Source organism: Periophthalmus magnuspinnatus, chromosome 17, assembly GCF_009829125.3.
Source record: "Periophthalmus magnuspinnatus isolate fPerMag1 chromosome 17, fPerMag1.2.pri, whole genome shotgun sequence".
Classification (NCBI taxonomy): domain Eukaryota; kingdom Metazoa; phylum Chordata; class Actinopteri; order Gobiiformes; family Gobiidae; genus Periophthalmus; species Periophthalmus magnuspinnatus.
The window spans coordinates 25,116,945-25,140,945 of NC_047142.1; the positions used below are offsets into that span (position 1 = coordinate 25,116,945).

The 24,001-nt window shown below is 39.0% G+C and overlaps 1 protein-coding gene across 2 annotated transcripts in view; it reads right to left on the reverse strand.

Annotated features, from left to right (window-relative positions):
* The window catches only part of LOC117384891 (low-density lipoprotein receptor-related protein 8-like), a 62,406-nt gene that overhangs the window by 29,045 nt on the left and 9,360 nt on the right, over nt 1-24,001 (reverse strand). For both annotated transcript variants that reach the window (XM_033982057.2, XM_033982056.2), the window contains exon 3: nt 3,259-3,381. In XM_033982057.2, coding sequence (XP_033837948.1) covers nt 3,259-3,381 — 123 coding nt within the window. The remainder of the gene's footprint in view (nt 1-3,258; nt 3,382-24,001) is intronic.

The following is a 24,001-nucleotide window of genomic DNA, read 5'->3' on the forward strand; positions in this document are numbered from 1 at the left end:
GTGACAGTGTAACGCTACTCCAGCGTATAATTGGGAATCAGTGTACTGAGCCAGAAAATATTGTGGCTTAGATGTCTACAGAAGTCAGTCCAGGAGCTACATCTAAATGTGGCTCCATGTTTGTGCTAAAGAGCAACTTAAAAATGAGTGTAAAGTACAAAAGAATTACAGACCCGATTCACTTGAAGGCAACATGTGTGAGACTGTGCATCTAGGTTAACAGGCTTAAGTGGAGCGTGATGCATTAAGGTGCACACGGCCTGGATGTAATTAGCACGTGTTAAACAGCGGTGCGTGTGGTACTCACCAGTCTCACAAGTTTTGTCTCATTTATGTCCATGAAGCTCCTTTTTTTGTGAGAGGGCCAATTATAAATACAAGTCTACTTGACTCATCGCTCAAAGCTCAAGTTTCTATTTTGCCATAAAAAATATTTTGAAATGGGAAAAGTAGTGAATAATGAGAATATTCAGCACATTTGTTTAACCAAGACGTCAGATTATTAAGAACTTATTAAAAATATGCTCAAGATATAGCCTTGATCTGTTGTTTGTCTAACTTTATTTACAAGAGTACAACAGTTTTAGCAGCTTGTAATACTTAAAACTGAGTAAAAGATTCTTGTTTGCAAAATTGCCTAAAACATTTTCTGAGCTGGTGTTGAAAAGCATATGTGAATTTCCATATAAATAGCTTCAACTCCTCTGATCTAAATCTCTCTGTCTAATCTGCATCCAAGAGATGAATCCTTCCTTCATTTATCTTTAATTGGATTCTGAATATCTGTGTGTGATTCTGTAGAGGCTCCACTTTCTCTAGGTCACATTAAAGGCTTAGTCACGTTCTGCATGATAATTCATAAAACTGACCCACACAACCGTGACTAGCAGCCACGCAAAGTAAGTGCCTGTGTTTGTATTACAAACCATGTCACATGTCTCACCACTACAGCAAAACGATCATCAAAGTTCTCTCAGTTTAAGCTTCTTAATGCTATTGATACGAATCTTTTCATTCACTTAACGCAGGCTTGGGACTGAGGCTGATTTGTAGTAAAGTGTATAGTTTATTTACAGTTTTTTTCATAAGCAATAATGGATGATGACTTTTATAAGTAAACTATAACCTATTAGCACCTTTCAATTTGTTATTATTCAATTACAGGTGTTTTCATTGCCTTCAAGAACATGTTTTCTTTTTTTTTTTTTTTTTACATAAAGCATGGTTGTCTCTCTCCAGGGATCTGACCAGGCTGTAACTTTTTAATTTTCATTGAGATAAGAAGGTGCTGGGCCTTCCATCATACAAGTGACATGGTCAACCTTTAAAGAAAGTTGCAATTACATTTCAAAAGTAATAATGTACCTGTATTGTAATTAATTAATCATATTGTGAATTGTGATTTATTTCCAAAGCCATGTAGATGTCCAGACATTTTAAATAATTCAAATAAAATGGGTCATTAGGTCATTAAAACTAGATAAAGGTATGTTGTTTGTCTTATCTATTTATCTGCAGTGAGTTTACCTGCGTCAACTCTCCACGAGGAAGTGTGTGGGCGAGCGAGACACAAGCTAACAGTAAAACAGTCACAAATCCAGGGCACTAACGGCTCGCCAGAGAGGTAATGGAGGCCTCTCTGGCTCTCAGCATCAGACAGCATCAGACGGCATCCAGCGCAGCGTGTGTGGGTGGACACAGCCTGCTCTCTCCAGCACTGCCAGAGCACTGATAAGGAGCGCATTAGCATACTGCTCTGCCACAGGACCGGGAAGGAGGTAAATGAAGGCGTTACAGTGTACCCAGGTGTGATGGGCAAATGGCCAGTACTTTTAATCAGGCGCAAAACAACCAGGCTCTCTACAGCAGCCATGTTGGAAGCAAGTTACAAATAGTGTATTTTTGATTATACCTCAGATTCTTATGAACAGACCTCTATTTGTTTCATAACCTGACAGCTTTGGTTGCACTCTGCCATCTCAGAAGTGTCACATGATGTTGCTGTGACATGTCTGATCAGCTGATTTAAACTGATTTTGGAGCCGTCTTCTTACTTTGAGCAGTAGGACGACAGCGCCATCTGTAGTCTAACTTCTTCAGAACTGTCTCCCAGGTGTGAGGAAGTTGGTATTCCCTCCCATCCTGAGCCAACGATTGTTACTTGTTGCTCTCTTTTCCCTCTTGCAGTGTCTGATATTGCAGACTTCTGTTGTTCTTGTCATTTAATGGCTTGGATGCACATTGAACCAGCCAAAACATGCACCGAGCCACTAAACGGCAAGCCCACCAAGATCAACTTAAGTCTGCAATATCAGACACTGCAAGAAGGAAAAGCATCTCATGGATTGTGACAACGCTAAGATCATAGACACAGAGAGCAACAGGTACCATCATTGGATCAGGAAGGCCATTGAGAACCAGAGACGCGTCATCCAGACTGTAAATCGAGATGAGGAGGCATACTAACTTTCTCACACCTGGGATACACTTCTGATTGCAGATGGCGCTTTTGTCCTACTGCTCCAAGTAAGAAGACAGTGCCAAAATCTCTTTAAATTAGCTCACCAGACATGTCACAGCAACATCATGTGACACTTCTGAGGAAGATGGCAGAGTGCAGCCGAAACTGTCAAGGTATGAAACAAATACAGGTCCGTACATTAGAATCTAAAACATTATCAACATGGAAGGCTTAATGAACCTCAGACTCGTGTATTTTTGAGGTTAAGGTTTGGCATAAGTTATTTAATTACTTTTATGCAAACTCAAAAGAAAATTATCAAAACTTAACTCTTTTAGATATGAAAGCCCATATGAAAGTTCACAAGACGCCGTGGCAAAAACATCCGTTACCTAAACTTCACTCTGAATGATACACGGATATTTGAGAGGAGATGAATAAAAAATAAAAGGCCAGAAATTGGATTGCCATGAAATATGACAGAGAAATGAGCAGAGTCCCAAATGCAGAGTGTTTTGCCTGCTATGCTAGTGATAAGATGTATTTATTTTATCCTGTAGTGATTTACTACAAGGTTTCCTCCAAATGATATCCAGTTAAATTAAAATAAGACATTAAATTTGGAATATCACCAACCAATTGTGGCTCCAAATAAAAAGGACCGTGTTAAGCACTTGAGGCAAAATAACACTTGGTTCTTCCACAACACTGCTGCACATGTCATTTCTACGTTGTGACGAAACCCAAGTTCATATAAGGAGTCTGTAAAAGCATCTGGCGTAAAAGGTGACACTTACTGCATGTCTCCTCAGCCTCGTCAGAGCCGTCTGGGCACTCCACTTCTCCATCACACCTCCAGCGTCCCGGGACACATTGACCATTGAAGCAGGCGAACTCCGCTGGGGCACACGTCTTCCTGGCTGTTAGGAGAAAGAGGTAACATGAGGAGTGGAAGTTTAAGGCACAGAAAGAGACAGGGTCACTATACGTAGGGACTGAATTAGATGAAGCGAAACTGGCTCCATTATCTGAATCTGAGCCATTGTCCCCGTAATCGCTTGAGATAAAACTCCTCATCTCGGGCTCTTCAGAGTGATCTCCTTTGATATGGCTCACTAATTACCTCCACTTCAGCTATTTCCACCAATCCCTTAGAAGCCAAACGTTCTGTTCCACAATCTCTCTGCTCTAGTTTTCCATCAAAAAACAAAGACACTGATACTGAGATCTGGGGTTCAAACATTCTACAAGACACGGATGGTACTCCTCCTAAAGGCACTTTACCTCATTTGAGACGATGGTCCAAAGTTATTCCTCACTTTCATAGCAGCCAAATTATTCACTGCAATTACTTTAAAGGGCCCATGTTACACTATTTTCTGATCTATGTTATAATGTTGTTTCTTCATCACAAACATACCTGCAGTTGTGCTTTGTTTTCTTCACACATTTTTAACACACACACCCTACATATTTAGGCTGAGTTTTTCTCTGAAACAGAAAATAACTTTGTTCCACCTTGTGATGTCATGTGGTAATACAGGAAGTGCTCCACTGTGTTTTTAAGCTCCATACACCTTAACAAGAATCATGTGGATGATTTTAGCCCTAGAATTTCCAGTCTCTATGAAACAAAAGGTAAAAATTAGCTGTTGAATACAGCTCTGTGACATCACAAGGTGGAACAGAGCAATTTGAGCTTTGGAGATGTAGATAGACTAATAATGCAGGGTTACATACATTACCAAGTATGTTAAGGGCATTTCATAACTCAGAGGGCGGAGTGGAGTGCTTCCTGGTCAACCTTCTTGTAAAAGCCAAAACTTAGCAGGTCTGGGCCTTGGAATGGAGGCTGCTGGGAATACCATGTATGACAGTGTGACGCAAGTGGCAAACCCTGCAGTTGTGTCCTCAGGCAAGGCACTTTGAACATTTTACGATCAAAATAACAAGCCTGACAGCAGCAATTGCAGAGAGAAAGTGAATTAGAGCCAATAGAGTCGATGGTGCCGGATAGCACTTCCTGTTTGGAACACGGCGGCTAGTGGGTTAGCTATCTCCATTTATATATACAGTCAAACTGGCAGCCTCGCATCCATCAGTCTGTCCCAGGGCAGCTGTGGCTATAGCTGTGGTATGGCTAAAGTGTCTATGTTTGTAAAAGTGCTATATAAGACCAATGCTTTATTATTAAGAGCTGTTTTACAATAGATCTGTATTTTATCTTATTACATGAAAAAATACAATATAGCCCGTTTAAAATCATCAACAGCCATCAAAGTAAAAAAATAAATAAAAATAAAAAAGAAATGGTTTGAACAAAGTGAAACCATTTTGGACATTTTTCAGAATCTATAAAAAATATTTACCGGGTATTGTCAACACACACTTGCAGTATTTTAAACCACAGGCACAGAGAGAGAGGTCAGAGCCATTCAATTTCGTCAGTGCTGTGATCGTGGAGGAGCTGCAGTACAGGCTGATAAATCACTGCTAACGGCCGCTGGTCCTCCTGCTGCTGTTGTCACACATCACTGTTTAAGCGGGTTACATGTCCACACTGAGGCCTGGGCGTTTAGCTTCTGTGTCAGGCAGGAAGCAAGTACATCTACAGCTCTGGGATTAGAAAGGACTCTCCGCTGTATGTATTAACACAATATCAGCCAATTTCAATAGTAATTCATCCAGTGTAATTTCAGTTATTACACATATCAATGTTACACTTTTAAACAATCTAACTAAATATTATTTGACAATTCATATATTTTATAAACAGTTTAATAATTCTTAAAGCTTTGCATTATAAATAGCAAAGGGTAGCAAATTGAATTAATTTATCCATATATTCAGCATGTTCTTATTTCATTGCCCTTAACAGTGAAAGTGAATTCTGCCATTGAAGCCACAATCACCTTTGACATTATTATATAGTGTTATACGGCAGTCCAGCAAAGGGGGCGCAGGACAATTTGCCAAAAAGCTACCCCTGTGATAAAAAGGGCATGTCTCTACTTTTAAATCTTCTTTGAATCCTCCATTTGCAATTACCTCTCGTGTCAAAGCACCAAAGTCAAAGCAATAACATTATCCCAGTTCGCTGATATGATCATAGTTCCTATAATGTGTTAAAGAATAAATGGCTGCCCTTGTCCCAATAACAAATATATACTAAAGTCCCTCCAATGTATTGCAGACCAAGTACCACCTCAAGAAATATTTAAAGGTGATGGTGTCATACTAAACATATAGTGCATATCAGACATTAGCATAATCAAACTAGCCCTAAACAGTCCAAACCAGGACGAAAATGTAACCGCAAACCAAAATGAGACACAATTTATAAGTTAAAAGGTGCACTATAACTTTTCAGGTGGGGTCCACAGCCATTGACATGTTATTTTGTTGCCTGAAATGACCCGTGACATAGCTGTAAAGTTTTCCTATTGCACCTTTACATTTTTGTACATTTTTGTCTCATCTGCGAGTGGGACCTGGTGGCGGCCCCTGCTTGATTTCTTGCAAATTTCCAGAGCAATACAATCTCCATGGGGATAAGCAGATGGCAGCTCTCTCACCCAGAAAAGTTATACAGTACACCTTTAAATGAGACCAAATGAGAGATGCAACATAATAAAAAAAAAAAAAAACACTCCTTATTTTTAAAGATATTGATGTATTTTCAACACATCAACTGCTTAAATTTCCTTTCCAAAGCCCAGTTTTTCTAATAAGCATGTAGGTGTTTATCAAAGACCACAGAAAGATGCTTGAGCACCACTTAAGTGCCATTTGCGTCTCCGTCAGGGGCAGAACGTGCCTTAGTACGGGGTGCAGACAGATGATTATGGGTCAGTGCCGATTGTAACATCCTTTTAACCACCACTCCCTCCAGTGTAGAAAGTCATTAGTGAAGCATTCAAAGACTCAAACACATTTCTCCCAGTTTCCTTGAAGTGTGCACAGACAGATGTATTTTCAGTGGCATTTATCACAGATGTAGGTGGTGCAGCAGACAACCCAAGGCTAAAGAGTTTCAAAGGCACATGTTGGCAGCACTATGATTAGTTTGTCACAAATTGGGAAAGGGAAATACAAACTTTTAGTTTCTTTTCAAACCTAACTTTCTATATGATTCTGTATAATTATGTGTTCAGTGAAAAAACAACAAAAATGCAGCATAGTTCATTGGATGCAGTGTGCAAGAAATCAGTCGTTTGAGGACCCAAAAGAAAGCTTCATTTAAAGATTGTGATTATTATTATTCTTAAGAAAACTGCGGTGTCCAATGGGAGCAGACACCCGCGTAAACGTCATTACATCAAAGAGCCATGAAGTCGTTGGCACCTCTGAGGGAGAGCTGCACATCACATGAATGAGCAGCAAGTTCTGTTTTTTCATTTGTACCAAAATGATTACGTGATGCTGCTGAATTAGAGAGCGAAGTACGTACAGAGCAGTGGGCGTATGCTGGTTGAGGTGAAAATGTGGATTGATGGCAAAGCAGCGTCTTGAAAATAAAGATTTAAAGATTGCCCAAACATGCACAAATCACTCCAAATACAACTTTGAGAGGGTGAATGAGAAAGGGAAACGACTATAACATGGTGAAAAAAGTCAATTTTACATAATAGGCCTGCTTTAATTGTTTTTGCAGCCTTAAAATCACTGCTTGATTCAATTGAAATCTGATTTTGCATCATATAACACTATAACACTAAAATGTATGTTTCTTACCTATTATTAAAATGAATCTATTTATTGGTACTGCAATAAATGAACTGTATATATGAAATAAATGTGCCATGTTAAATTTAGAATACAAACTTGAGTGCAGCTGCTCGTCACAGTCCTTGCGTGGGAAAGAGATGCCGACACTGTAGTGGTATCTCCTCACCAACATCACTGCGCACATTTTATTGAAGGTCTACAAGGGCCATGGTTCGTTTGGCAATAATTACTCCGGCCAGAGCATGCCATCTGCCAAGAATGACTTTCAGTTTTAATTAGGAGAGCTTTTAAAACGGTGCGCTCATGGGGGTGAAGAGTGAGGGGGGGGCGGCTGGAGGGAAGTGACAGAGGAATGTGGAGCTGTTAGAAGCAGCAGTAAAAGCTACAGGGGCCGTGAATGATACAGTAATAATAATACTTTGCTGAAATGGAAGACAGTAAGAACAGGTAGCCTTATGGAAGATGTCAAATATGGAATTACAAACATAAAACATATAATCATGGTACATTTCAATTCATATGAAATAACAGATTTTTGCGATTTTGTCTAGCTGTTGATTAAATAGACTCAATTAATAATCTCCTTTATACACAGACTGAGACCTGCTTTGTGCTTTGAAATTGTAATGTAATAATATTTATACGTTCTCTACCATTAGGCATTATCTGGTTAGGAGTGTATTTAGATTCAATTTGCATTGATCTTTATAGCACAATAAAATGAATTGTCTGACACTGTAGTCATAATTCATTCACTCTGAACCGCAAGGCAATCTGTACTATTGGTTCGTCTACTCACTAATCACTATGGGACACACCACATGCATTATAGGCAGCGTGAGTGAAGTGTCTTTTCCAACCACACAATGGGATGCACCAGTTTGAGCAGTGTTCAAACCTAGTTGTGCTTTTTAGCACTGACACCTGAAATAGGATGACAGAAGCAGATTGCTGGGGACTCACTCAGCCATGTCACTGCTCAGGGGAAGGAGGAGCAGAGAAGAGGCTGCTCACAACCACAACACCTGTACCCATGCATCATACACCCCTGTACTCCTCCATGCACCCCTCCATGCCTTCTGCTGTGGGCCCGTCCCGCCAACAGTTCACCCTGCATAATGCTTTGATGCCAGCTGTGTGGGAGTGGATAACAGATCTGTACAGCCCGTGTCTCCAATGGCACTATTAAGGAGCGAGCTGTGAGTCAGATTCAGAAGGATGGAGAAAGACTAAACCCCAAATCACTGACATCTGATTTACGCCGCAGCTTCAGGTCGAAATGTGCAGTGGAAGTATCTGGCCTTTTCTTGTATTACGACACACTTGAGTAACTTTTATCTCACGTCTGACCTGCGCTTAAACTGGAGGGCTTCTAAAGCACAGAAACAAGTGAACAAAAAGAAGCAGGACCGGCCGAGACGATAAGGCTATGAACAAACGTGATTTTTAATTTAATCTTTAAAGAGCATTAAAAGGTTAAGCATGTGGTTTATTCAGCCATCTCAGATTCCAGCAGATTTTCATGATATAAACAAAACAGTGTTTTTACCTTCATCAAATCACCATCATCACCAACTTTCGATTAAGTATGAGTAACAAATGCTTTCTGCAAGAAGAAATTTGATTTTTTTTCTGCCCTTCTATTTAATCAGAAATGTGGCCGCTGTGCCGTGTCCTCTAAAAATACCCGCAACCTGATCCACAACAGAAGCATTCATTAGTTTCTCACACTAACCTCTCCACAGTGGCCACCTGCTGTAAAGTAACAACAACCCAGCTATGGTCAGAAATAATTGTTTCCACTGGCAACGAAATACCTTCTTTCACAAGTTCATTGTCAACATTTTTCACGTGATGATTGAACTTTATATTATACTCTTCCATCCATTGATTCCATGTAAACTGAGTCAAAGTTTAGATAAAGCTTTAGCCAAAATTTAACACTTAATAACAGAACGTACAATGATATATTTCAAAACTCCTTCAAGCCAAACTGAAAAAGTAAATGAGTATCGGAGTACATTTTGTTCATTGTAAATTAAAACTGCTTGGTCACAGAAATGGTACTTTCTGTTAAAAATACTTCTTCACAGCTGCAATTCTCTATGGCAAGTAGTGGATTTTCACTTACATGTTTGTATTGTGAATAAATGGCTACACAACATTTTTAACCTTATGTGTATAACCCAGAGTTATTTTTGATTAACCATAAGTTACTGGGTGAAAACAAACATTTTCTGAGCACTGAAGCCCCAGCTGCAGGCAATATAGGATTATTCAAACATTATGCAAAATCAACATTTAGGATATAATGTATAATGGTGTTATAATGGTGTTGTCTTATTATTATGCATGCATATGTCCCCTTTAATGTGAGTCTGAACCCAACCAGTGACTGTGCAGACAGCCTTCAGTCATTTGACACACTCTCTAACCCTTAAAGAACTTTTTCCCACTATGAGGAATATTGATGTCAGCTCTCTTCATTCGGGGACCACGCTAAGCTTTAGAGGTAATGCGATGATAAGCACGTTCTCCCGGGCGTCACAAGACAAATGGCCTCATTAGCAGGCTCTGAACTATGGGAGTGTTGTCGGGGCAGGAAACATAATGTATCCTGTTGAAATCCACTACCATGCAAATGACCGAGCCTTCACAAACTAATGGGATGTATTACAGTAGCATACAAAACACAGACTTGGGACGAGCTGTTCCTGAAATCGGTCTGCAAATGATTATTGGGTCTAATTAAGCTAATTTGGGCACTGATGTGACACTGTCTATTTTGGCAAAGTTAATTTGTTTTAACCGTTCTCTATTATGTTGCAGAAGATCTGATTCATGCAGCGTCTGTCGATAAATACATCGCTCTGTCACTGTGAGTCTGATGTGTGTAATGAAATAAACAAGTCTGTAACCATCTCAGTCTAAATGCCACATACCAATGCACTTCAGTGGAACAGCGTGATGAGTATTGATCGCAAATCTCAGATAGCCATCGCAAAACGTCTCTATTAAAAATTAAGTGGCCCTACTGGACCAAGCCGTATGTTTTTTCCCTTTCCCAAATTACCATATGGATTTCAGCTAAGGCTGCAGAATGGCAGCGTCACCACCACAGCAAATAGATTGTGGGTTCAATTACCCAATCTGTAATATAACATAATGTCTCTAACTATTCACACCCATTCATCTGGTCGCTAATGTCATGACTTCATTGACTGTGAGAGTGAAGGCTGAAATTAGTGCAATTCAAACCTATAATGTTTATAATGTAGCAGTGGTGGAATGTGACAAGGTAAAGGTAGTAAAGTACTGTACTTAAGTACCAATTTTTATGTATTTGTGCTTTACTTAAATACATTTTAAAGTGGATACTTATGACTTTTACTTCACTACATTTGACCGTATCTGTACTACTCTACTACATTTTTTAACATGACTGAAGAGTAAAAGTATTTTTTATAATGGCTGGAAAGCCTAAGGGGTTTATTTTTATCTATTTCATAGTTTAAGTAAACAAAAATATACAAGTAAATCAATTCAATTGTTTCTGTTGAACAAAATTCAGCACAAATCTCTATTAAAATAACACATTTGATCCTTTAAGACCTTGAAATTTGTGCACAATACTTTTACTCTTTACTCTAGGGTACTTTAATACTTTTACTTACTTTGATTTTTAGATAAGATTTTTTTGTTGGGTATTTTTTGCTCTGGTATCTGTACTTTTACTTAACAAAATTGAGTAGTACTTCTTCCACCACAGCAATGTCCAGCCAACCAAGCCCTTTCTATTAGGTTCATGGTATATTAAAGATGCACAAACTTCTCTGGGATGTCTGCCACCTGCTTGGCACAAGGACAAGGTTATTGATTTGCTACAAATTCTTCACAGTATTGCTTAACTTTGCATTTATTCAATTACATTTGTTTTACTGCTCATAAACACCTTCAAAAACACGCATTCTTACTGTAAGTGAGCTTGTTTCTTTACAGAGCTGACTTATAACTTGGCCTAGTGAAGTGCCCTGCTCGTCTCCATGGAGATATAAATTAAAGAAAGCAGGTGGCAAACACTATGAAATTACATATACCGTTAAATGAAAACCTGACAGTATTGCTCATGACATTGCACACTGATTAAAGACACATTGTGCTAATTAAAACTCCCAAGCTGCTAAAAGACAGTCTCCTCTGCTGCTGTGAGGTCACATTGGTGCAGACACTGTGCTGCTGCAGAGAGTGGGCAGCTTCTGCTAAAAACATCCTCTGTTTCCAAGGACACCTCACCGAGAACCATCTTGAACTCATACTTAGACATCCAGGTGACATACACAGGTGGATTCAGCTCAGCCACAGCTCAATCATCAGACCAGGAATGTTAGAATGTGACTGGAGAAGTTTTGTATACAGGAAAACATCAAGAACACAAACTCCACAGAGAAATTTAGCAGTGATCAAAAGGCATTCATGACTTCCGTCTTTCTGCTTATATATACCATTTTGAGCATTTTTACCGTTCAAAAGATTAAATATTCTGGTTTGAATTGTTAATTGCCATAGCAACAGTGCTCTGAATCTCTATGGGTAGTGACCACCCCCCAAAAAAAAAAAACATGTTCCTTCACCGAACCATGCTAGCCTCTATGACAACAGTGCAAAAATACAATAACGCAAACCACTGGATAATCCCTTCCTTTGCCCTTTGACCTTTTTAAGCCAAACCATGACTTGAAAATGTAACATGAAGCACTAAAGCTCTTTCAACTCTCTTTCAAAACGTCTGCTCTGATCATTTGCTTCACTCTTTCTTTTTAGATCTGGTTTACTGCCATATGCCTTTTACTCTATTTCTTCTAAATCCTGGCATCTCATTATGGCAAATAGCAAGAAAACAGGTCCAAGGTATGATGCAATTTTCATAACCAAAGACAATGCCAAAAATATAGGACAACGAGAGAAGCAGATGAAATATGAGAGGATTACACAAATGCAGCAGTCTGACTGTTGCAGATTGCAGACGGAATTATATAAAAACGTTAAAATGTAAACAAAACCAAAAAGAAAGCAAAAATAAATGGTGTTTTTGATGCTCATTTTCAGCTGTCATGATGTCCCATTAAGTGGAGCAGTGGAACAATGAGCTGACCTACATTTACTAACAATGCATGCAGCAGGTTGAGGCAAAAACAAGTCGCAAAACAGCAGAATGGCTCATTATTGTTATTTAGGCCACACAGTACAGTCAGTACATTTGCATACATCATATAAAAGACCATTTAGTTGAACAATACAAAACAACTATGGCAAAATTACAAGAAATAACCATTACAGTTTATAGTTTTGTTCAGGATAAAGGCAGGAAGAGAAGGATTGTGGGATTTGTAGTGAGATATCAGAGTTACAGCCATTCGTAGTGATGTAGTGTGCTATGGGGTGTGTGTATCTACTGCTGGAGCACTGATCAGTGATGCAACTTGTCGTAATGCCTCTTGGATGTACTGTACTCCGCTGGAAAGTGGTACAATGGTCTACACTTCTTTACTGTAGCTTGGCCCTTGGGGAAAATTTTCACTGTTTCAAATGCTTTATTATTATGTTTTTACTTGGATGAACAGCATTTTATGGTATAAATCACTTTAAAGTAAATAAAGACAAAAAAGATTGCTTTAGAAAAATCTACGTTGTCATTATGTTGTTTTTTCATGTTTTAGATATAGACCCTACAGTGTCTATGGCTTCACAGTATGAACAGACATTTTTACAATATTGGGAATGTTAGTGACATCATTACTCACACTGCACTGTACTGTACTGTGTATGTGACAGGCCGGTGTACGCAGTAGTGATCCTGGCATTACATTCCTGCACATTTCTAATGATGCACCTGGAGCACAGGGACCCCACTCCCCTCACTCACACAGTGAGGACATAATGCTCTGCAACACACACAGAACCAAGTGACGGAAGCCCACAAGGGACAAAGTGTGCAGGGAAGAGACGACAAACCATTATTACAACTACAGGCTTGTGAGCTGATAATATTGTTTCTTATTATGTTTGCCAGGTACAAGCCTTTTCAAATCAGTGATGTTTATGATTCTCTGAGGTAAAGTAGCATGTCTTTGATTTGTGTGAAAGCAGCTGTAGAAAGCTAAGGCAATTACAAGGTGTTTCATAGAGGAACTAGTGCTTGGAGCCAAATCAGGCATTTTGGCAGAAGAATCTCATTACAAATCCTGATGGTGCAGGAAGGAGAGGTATAACAGCAGGAGTTTGAAGCGTCCCGCCACTTCTGCTGCTACTGAATCCAGTGATAGGGTCACATTCACAGACCCGTCCACAGGAGGAGGTGTTGAATCTGCCCCTAAATTACCCTGCAGCTACCCAAGAAAGACCAGACAATTCATCAAAATGAAAAAGTCATCCGGCTGGACAGGTGGTAACTATGCAAGACTTTTTTTCAAAAAGAAAGATAAAAAGATCATATGGTTAATTATAGGGAGGACATACCAAAACCTAGAAGAATACTGGAGGATCATCTATGCCTTAGGACCCTATAAAGAAATGCATACAGAAAATATTCAAACCTTGATCCTAAAGTTTGCTGAGAAGAAAGTTGTAGAATAAATAAATAAAAACAACTGGAATGTGGATCTGTGACTGTCAACACCGAGGAACGTCACATTCTACCAGGTCTGCTTTTTAAAAAATCACTATCATGTTTTATTTTATCTTCATATCTCCCTTCACTCGAGTTTACCCCACTTATTCGCACTTTCTCTCCCTTCAACTTCAACATGCGTTAGCTACACACTGACACACACACACACACACCCCCACACACACAAACACAAACTTGTCAACAACCTGTCCCGTTATGTCTTCTCTCTTATTTGAATCAGTATGTCTTGTTATTAATGTCTTGGACCTACAGTCTTGTATGTAAAAATGCTTAACTTGTATGTCTGTCGGGCTTTAAATAAATAAATAAAATTTAAAAGTTTGTTAAACCCTCTCCTTCCTTAACAATGTCTTCCTCATAGTGGGGGTGAACAATATTATTTATTTTGTCTTATTATAAACAAATTAAAATGAACTTGAATATGCCATTTAACATTAAAAAATCATCTCTTAATTCTTTTAATCTGATCCAAACCTCATCCTTTTACTGACAGAGGATTGGCAGTAGATCTCTCGATTAGAAAGACCCAAGCTGATCATTTAATCTCAATTAATATTCGATTAACTGCACAGTCCTACCTCACAGCTAAAGACCCACAATTATGCTGTATACAAAACAAGTTAAGGCGTTAATGAAGCCATATCGGCCGAGAATGATTCTATGAAGACGACATCAATACCTGCAGAGCGCTGTGAATGTAACAGGTCGGTGCAGTGAGGCAGCGAAGAGACAATTATTGGTAAAACAGTGTGGGTGTCAATGGGGCCTACAGCAGACAGAGGAGGAGTCGCTCAGCCAAAACCACACATCCGCTCTGCTCCAAAACACTCAGAGACTAAAGTAACACGGGCTTTTCCTTAAAAATACAAACATATATATACAGTTATAAGTTTTGGTTTATGATATTGTGTTAAAACAGAAACAATTACAGCTAATAAGAGAAATAAGTCAGCATTTTTCTCTAATAAGACTGAAAGTTGAATTATTACACAATCACAATCTGAATGGCCAAGAGCTGAAACAATTATTGAACCAATTACTGTTTTAAACTAACTGTCCCTCTCCATATGGTCGTATTATGTGAATAAAACCTGCTCATCTCCGTAATACAGACCTTTAAAATGTCTGAGTTGCACGGTAAAAGTAAAATGTGCACTGTGAACTAAATCTTTATTTCATTCTAAAATGTAAAATGTACTTTTTCAGCAATTGTTCAGCCCTTTTCCAGTGATGCAGTGCCAAGATCAGAACCAGGATGTGCCAGTTCTGTAGTCATGGGGTGAAGTCTCTACTGTCCTTTACGCAACCTACAAAGCTGTAATGCAACTCAATATTTAACAACTTAGCATTATTCATTTTCTCCTAGTTGGTAATATTTCACAAGCACAGAAGAGTTATATAAATTGTAAACACTTTCATCCATCTTTGAGCCAGGGGTGGGCGAGTGCTGCTTGGCTTTGGCGTATTAATATTCTGATCTGAAAGCACATGCACTTCTGAGCGTCGTCTTTCAGAAATGCTGAGAGCAATGTTGCTTTTGTTTTGGAGCACTGAGGAGTTTGTGTTCCTATTATAGCTCCGTCAGTCTACAGAGACCTCCTCTACAATGTATCGATCACAGCCCTGCTTTAACCTTTAATGACTCAGACGGAGCTCGATGGAGACGGAGAACGCTCTTTTTCACACAATCAGACAAACTTTGACAATTCAACCCACAAGGACAAATCACAGAGCACAGTGAACTATAATAAATGATTAGAAAAGTGGGAGATGTATGGAAATGGATCATTATTGCTTTGGAGATATGAAAAATCCCAGAATATCGAGCATATTGTCTAAAATAAAAATATGTATTAATAAACGATGGAAATATAAGAAATGCTTTACTGTAATTTTTCAAACAAGGGGTGAATTAATTAATGTTTCTGCACTTTTGAGGTTTATTTTGCAGTCCATTCACATCTACAATACTTCATAATATCGTATAATAATACCTGAATCTTTTCATCAGGATAATCCAAAAATATTCTACATTTTTTTTGCAATTTTTTTTTATTTATTTATCTATATTTATACAGGGAGAGTCAAGTAAGACCACCCAAACTCTCCTTTTCATGTGCACCCTGTTCAAATACAGAAAAATACAAACAAAACAACAAATAAGTACATAGGTCCATTTAAAGATTAAAAACAGGTGCAGGTGGGATTATAAATGTTTGTTACCAGATTATTACTGCAATTGTGGCGCCAAAGTATCCAGTTTTGCTTGTCCCTGAAACATTTTCCATTTTTGTGAAGCAAAACAGCCAAAATCTTTTTTTCCGTTTTTGTTCTGATGCGGCCAGTTTAGACTTTTACAATCATGTGATCTTGGATTAAATATTCCCATATCAATGATTAACAAGTGAGTGAGCAGTCTATGCAGTAGTCCCTTATAAATACATTTTATACAGTGTTGTTCTCTTCTTAACAATGGCCAACCTACTTTTACATAGTGCACAGTGATAGGTTTTAAATTTATGTAATTATGTATTTATTTATTTAGTTATGAAACGAAGGGCTGAGCGAAAGTGCGGAGTCTGCTTGTATATTATATCTCCATAATTCAGTACAGAAAGAAACATGAACTTTTCTGCAGTTTAGTGGGATACAATATTTGTTTGTGTAATAAAATGATAATATCGAGTTTAAACTGTTACACAAGTCTGAGATCACTGACCCCTAATTCACAATCATTTGTTGGCACATAACTGAATTCTGAGACGTAGCCAAACCAGGCCCGCTTACTCTATTCCTACATTTAATTTAGCAGTTTTTCTTGAAAAATAATATCTTGCACTGCTGAACCTTCAAATGAGCTGAAATTAATAGGCAGAATCCCAAAGCAATTTCTCTTGGACGTTGGCTCTGGCTCTGTAGGCGCGCACAAAGATATTTTCTTAAGAATCATTAGGCACATGTCAAAAGTAATTATGGCTGTAAGACCAGTAACATCAGTCATTATTAGGAAATGAGACGACGCAGAAAACATGACGAATGAATGGTGTTTAATGGACAGAGCCATGATAGCCACGGTGTTTCAGAGCGATAAAAGAACATAAACTGAGTAAATATAATGATGGATTTAAGAGCATGTATTTGTCAGAGAAATGTAAGGACTATATTAAAAACTACTTGTCCATAAGATGCATTATCGCTCTACCATCAACAACCATCTACCATCTTGTCTCCAAGATCACAACCATCCATCAACACCTGATAAGTGGAGCTGCAGTTTCTGGAGTGGACACCTTCTCTCCTCGCTTTTCTACAACATTTTCAGGCTTTTCTCTTCCCTCTGTTCTAGCTGTCTCTGAGTACATTCTTAACTCCAAACCCTCTGCTTCCCAACTTGACCCTATTCCTACAGCTCTTGTTAAATCCTGTCTCTCTTCTCTTGCCCCCCTTCATTACTAACATCATTCACTCCTCCCTGATTACTGGTTCGGTTCCTTCATCTCTCAAAACTGCTTCTGTTACCCCTATTCTGAAAAAACCTGGTCTAGATCCTAATAATTTCAATAACGTTCGTCCTATTTCCAACCTGCCCTTTATCTCCAAAATTCTTGAAAAAACTGTCGCTTCTCAACTCCACACCCATCTTGCCACTAACAGCATCTATGAACAGTTTCAATCCGGTTTCCGCCCACTCCATAGCACAGAAACAGCACTTCTTAGAATCACCAATGACCTCCTTCTAGCCTCTGACTCCGGTTTACTCTCTATTCTCATCCTCCTTGATTTAACAGCTGCCTTTGACGCCATCTCCCACAACATTCTCATTCACAGACTTCAATCCATTGGTATTTCCCACACTCCCCTCTCCTGGTTCACCTCATATCTCTCTGATCGTAGTCAATTCATTCATCTAAAATCCTACAAATCCAACACTCTCCCTGTCTCTGCTGGTGTTCCCCAAGGCTCTGTCCTAGGTCCCCTTCTCTTCATCATCTATATTCTCCCCCTTGGTCTTCTGTTCCATAAACACAATATTCACTTTCACTGTTACGCGGATGACACCCAGCTCTACATCTCCACCAAACCTTCCTCATCTCTCCCTCCAACCTCTCTTACCCTCTGTTTACAGGAAATTCATTCCTGGTTCTCCTCCAACTTCCTCCAACTTAACAGTTCTAAAACCGAAGTCCTTCTAGTAGGCACCCCCTCTACTATCTCCAAATCCAACAGCTTCTCCATCTCCATCCATGATTCCACTGTCCTTCCTTCCCCTCAGGTCAAGAGTCTGGGTGTCATCCTCGACAGCACACTTTCTTTCCACTCCCACATCAATAACATCACCCGCTCTGCCTACTTTCACCTCCGCAATATCTCTCATCTCCGTCCCTCTCTCACTCCTCACACCTCTGCCATACTTGTTCACAGTCTTGTCACCTCCCGGATTGACTACTGTAACTCCCTCCTCTATGGTCTCCCCAACAAATCCCTCCAGAACCTGCAGCTTCTCCAAAACTCCGCAGCCCGCATCATCACCAAGACCCCATCTTCCCACCACATCACCCCCATCCTCCAAGAACTACACTTGCTTCCCATAAAACAGAGAATCCACTTCAAAATCTTCCTCACCACCTTCAAAGCTATCCATAACCTAGCCCCACCTTACATCTCTGACCTCCTTCACATCTCCATTCCCTCTCGCTCCCTCCGCTCCTCTTCCTTTCTCCAGCTTTCTGTCCCCTCTGCCCGTCTTATCACCATGGGGGGCAGAACCTTCAGCTGCTCTGCTCCCCAGCTCTGGAACTCTCTCCCTCCTGACCTCCACAACATTGACTCTCTTCCACTTTTCAAATCCAGACTCAAAACCCACTTGTTCACACAATCCTACACCACATAATCAGTCACTCCCACCATCATCCAGGTTTGTATCTGTGTTTTATCTGTAAATATGTGTTTTTAACTTTGTCTTGTACAGCGTCCTTGAGTGTCCTGAAAGGCACTTTCAAATAAAATGTATTATTATTATTATTATTAACAGTCAGATCTTTTTCACAGGGAATGTAAAATGCTCGATTATTCCAGTTGCAGAGGTAAGAAACAGGCTAAGTACAGCTAATATTGCCATAACAAAAGGTTTCACAGACATCGTGCAAGTCTAATACTGACATTTTGGTTGGTATTTGGCACCAATATTTTAACTTGTCTTCATTGAATCAGAAGTGTCTTTAACAGAATACTGAGTTCAATTGGAAATAAACAAGCAATTCGCAATAAATATGTCTCTATTTTCACACATTCATCCAATAAATGTGTACATTTGTAGACCAGATAAATTAAGAAGTGAAAACTGTATTTATGAAATGTACGAAACTGCTGCAGCACAGATATTAGACGTCAGAATCAACTGAAGATAGGCCTGTCATTGTAACACATTTTGAAGTATGATATATTGGTGAAAATACAGACGATAAACGATAATACTGAATGCCACTATGCCACTGACGATTAACGGCGATTAAAGCAGGATTTCCCCCCAGAAATATTCTATATGTACAGTGTTATTAATGAACATGAGCTGCAATAAATAAAACACTTAATGAGTCAGAGAAAGAGCTCAAATCTCATCATAGCACAGAAAAAGGACAAAAATTTCCTCACTGTGTCTATGATGGCCTATCACGATATATCATTTATCGTGATAGGCCTAACTGAAGACAATCTATATCAGATCATCCTTCGCTAAAAGTGCTTTCTGCCAATCCAAGACTGAGTTGAGCTGAGTTAACCCGTGGATTGAAACAAAGTCAAAGTCAGTCTCCTCTACTCACTGTGTGTTTAAAGCCTGAACTGAACGATCAGCTCTTTTCTCCTCCAGATTGGACCATTTTAACACAAAACACAAAAGCCCTACAAAGTTTCACTGAGAACCCGGACTGGCCTGAAGAGATTTATTACCGAGACAGGGCATTGAGAGCAGGATTTTACATTTCCCATTGCAGACCAAATTAGCATAACTGTAATACACCCAGAGGTCAAAATCGTGTTCTATAAAATCTGCCCAAGTTAATTACGAGGCTCTTCCGCTTTCTTCCATATGGTGCATGCTTTTGAAAACATCATGATCTCACAACCTACTTTTGGTCGGAGACGAGGAGCAGTTCTAGCTGAGTGGTAGTGGACATAATGTGTGTGAGGTTTGGTGCACGGGGCCAAGCCAAGAGTAACACAGTGGAAGGATCACTTGGAGCATGACTAAAGTCTTCACCACCACCAGAGCTGATCTAATGCTCCCAGTACTACAACAGGACAATAGTGCAGCGGGCGTGGGTGGGCAGAGGACATTTACTGTGTAATAGAAATCATTTGTATATTTATTATTGCATATATGTTATTGTAAAAGTTGTAAAAATGTATAGGATGTCAATATCAAATACTATTCTTTAAATGAATGGCACGTGATACTCGATTTGTACAAGGAGTTTGTTGATAAAGTGAACTGCTTTGAAAAGAATACTGGCATCTATCTTGCAGTGGTTAATTAAAACAAAAGCAAATGTTGTATTTAAAATCGGTCCGCTGTTAACGACTTTTTATTTTTCAAAATAACAGGTAAAACAGGGCACAATTAGCAAGTCAAAACACACAGATGGCAAGGATGACAATGCAACACCGCTGCAGAGCTTCCTTCACCCAAACATCTAGTCTGTCAATAGTTTGTCCCTGGCTAGATAAAGGTAAAATAAATAATGTGCACTAATGATTGGGCCTGTCGCAATAACCAATTTTGATGCAAGATATATTGATGAAAAAAATGATAACATATCCTCCACAGCTCAAAATCTAGTCAGAGAACAAGAAAAATAACAAAAGGTTCTGGACTAGTACAAAGAAAATGCACTCATGATAAATACTGACCCCTGAAATGATTGTTCCAACTAACATATATTGAACCATGATGATAAAATAAAGGTTACCAATTAATACTATCTGGCTCTTCTGGAAAAGCGTAAAAATGTACTGAACTTCACTACTTCACTTCAAACACGATGCTGCAAAGTTTTGTTGTAAAAGTGCTGAAGGTGACTTGGGTGCTGCCGCTCCTCTCATGCATACGCGCCTCAGATGTTTCCATTAAAACACGCTACATTTGGTTCAGAGATGTAAAGCTGCACTTGGTTTCACCTGACTTAATAAGATATAAGTGAATCATTTGCTTTTCTTCTGACCTGTGAGAAACTGACTCACATTTTGCCTTTTTGAATCCACAATATCACACAACAGTGATTTCATGTTATTATTCAAATATGCTGAAATGATCAAGCATTTAGTCATGTGCAGTTGCCCAAGAAGAATATGCGTTTAAGACAATATCTAAGTCTGAGCTGGAGTCATATTCATATTTTTATTATATGCACCATTTCTGCAGTTTTACAAGCCCTGGGCAGAGAACAAACGCAAGCTTGCACTACAAAGTCTAGATCTTATTGCCTTCATTTGAGCACAGAAGCTATAGTCAGCAGGAGCATGAGGCAGTTTGGTATTGAGAGATTTTCTTGAGCAAAATAAAATATGATACAAATTCACAGTAGTAAAAGTTAACATGGATATGAAGAAGTAACACAGGAGTTTAGGATTTGAATTTCACTTCAAACTGTATAGTAATTAGTCCATGAGCACTGCACATCCTCCAGGTGTTCTGTGAAGACTGACAAAAGCTGACAGATGTTACATATCCACTCAGTGGCTCCAAAAATATGTTCACCTTGTCACAATTTACACAGTTTTATGTTCTCTATTTTGCCACAGCTCCTGCCTAGTCAAAGTGTGGGCTGCAAAATAATTCAATTATAGACCAGGGCTCCACTAATGATTTGATTTGTGTGCACCGATGCGCCAAAGATTTTCATTTGGGTGCACCAGAACATGATTTGGGTTCACCAAACCCGTTGCTTATTTTTTTAAATTAATTAATGAATTATTTTTTTCCCCAATAATGACTAGTTTTATCTACTGAAAGTTGTTTATTTGATCAAATAACAGTGATCAAATGATCAAACTGAATAATTGATCAAATAACAGTGAACTATGAGGTCCTTTGCTGTCTAGTTTTCAGCTTCATTTAAGTAACCAAACACAGTGTGGAGGATGTGCAGCTTTGATGCTCCTCTTTAAAGGTAAACACTGTATTTGATGAAAAAAGACAAACTCATGAGCTCTGCAGTGCATTTAGCGCTGTGCACCAGAGCGTGACCTGAGCACATCGGTCTCAGCTCCGACAGGCTTTAGCAGTCTGGTCAGAGGAAAGAGCAAGTGAATTAACGCTTTTTGTTTTGTTGTCAGTTAAAACAATTTAATTTAAATGTGTTCAATACCATTTAATCTATGTTTATAATGATGAAAGAAGACACAGGAAAAGAGATGTGACATTTTTTTGTTTTTTTGTTTTAAAATTTAGGTGCTTGTGCACCCAACTTGGCTATGCTCGGAGCCCTGTAGATTCAAATACATAGCTTACTTACATTTGATTTAGTCCAAAATTCAGCTGTATTTCTACTATTGCTTACCTGGATACTATCAGGCACTACAAGTCCAATAAGTCACATGCTCAACCTCTATTGCTTAGGCTTACCATAACTTATAATTAAGATACTTGTGTTGGTAATAGAACTACTTCAGTCAGCAATACTGCTACTACTATTGCTACTACTCCTACTACTGCTACTACTGCTACTGCTACTACTACTACTACTAATGCTCTGGTCTGATCCATTTCTCAAATATTGCAAGTCAATATTGTAAGTCTGTCTGTGCGTGTTACATGATCTAATCTGCATCTCAACAATAAAACACCAAAAACAAAGCCTCAAAATCAATGCCACTGCAGCACTCTTCATCTTCTTCATCCTGTTCACCACTGCCCACATTCACCTGCCCCTCCATCCCCGACTACACCCCCCAGACCCTCATCTCCCCATGGGACTTTGTCTGCTGATCTGTGTCACAAGTCATTACATCACCGCTCCCGTAACCCAATAAAACAAGAGAGCTTCATTGGTAGTGCATGCAACGCTCTGTTCTGCCTGTGTGTGTAGTAGAGATTTACAGTAGTGTGCATGTGTGGGTCCTATAGTGATGCTTTAACACTGAATTCGTATCTCCAGGCAAAGCTTACCCACCATAGCTTTGATCATAATTTGCCTGCCCAAAGCACAAGAGGTCAGGAATCCATCTGCCAGCTCACAGCTCATCCCACTTGATTTTCCGCCGGCGTTATTCTCACTCTACTTCTAAGAAACTTCTATTACTTAATCTTAACAACACAGAGAGTTGAACAAGTTTTTGAACTACCAGCAAATCTATTGTTTGCTCTCTATCTTCCTCCTCACTCACACCAACTTTATGGCTCTTTTTCCTGCAATTCTTACAACCTGACAACTCAAAGCTCAGCATTTTTCTGCTGCACTACTGCAGACAATGCATTCACTGTCACTTCTGTATATATAAGCAAACTAACTCAATGCAATAGAAGGTCCAGACAGTGTTTCTACTTACAATAGGTCACGTACTGAATATTGAAGTGTATCGTTTCACATCGCCACAATCTGCCCTGATTATAAGAGTCATATGTGATTCATATGATTATACTAAATAGTAAAGTTTTGCCATATAAAGGGGATAACAAACAGACTGTCAAAAATGAATACGCTTACCAAATTTTGTGGTAAAAAATATTCAAGTAACATTTATCAAGATTATCTAATATGTCTAGTAGAACATTGTATTCTTGAAAACACCTAACCCTAACCCTTCTTGTAATTAAGTTAATGATGAGATAATGTAACTTTATGGATCAGGTGCACATGATTCAGTTCAGTATGTGGGACAGCGTGTATGCACAGTAACGGAGTTGTCTGATTTATAGCACTTTTACTAACTCACTGGATTTAAAGCACAGGGAAATAAAGGCTATTCTTCAAGAGGATGGCAATAACATGAAGTTGTCAACTCTGTGAAGACACGTTAGGGCCCGATCGAACCCAAGTACAGTACATCCAAGTTCATGTACATGCACACGCATGGCTCTACTGTACCAGCCCTGTCAGATGTACTGATGTTACTCATAAGTGGAA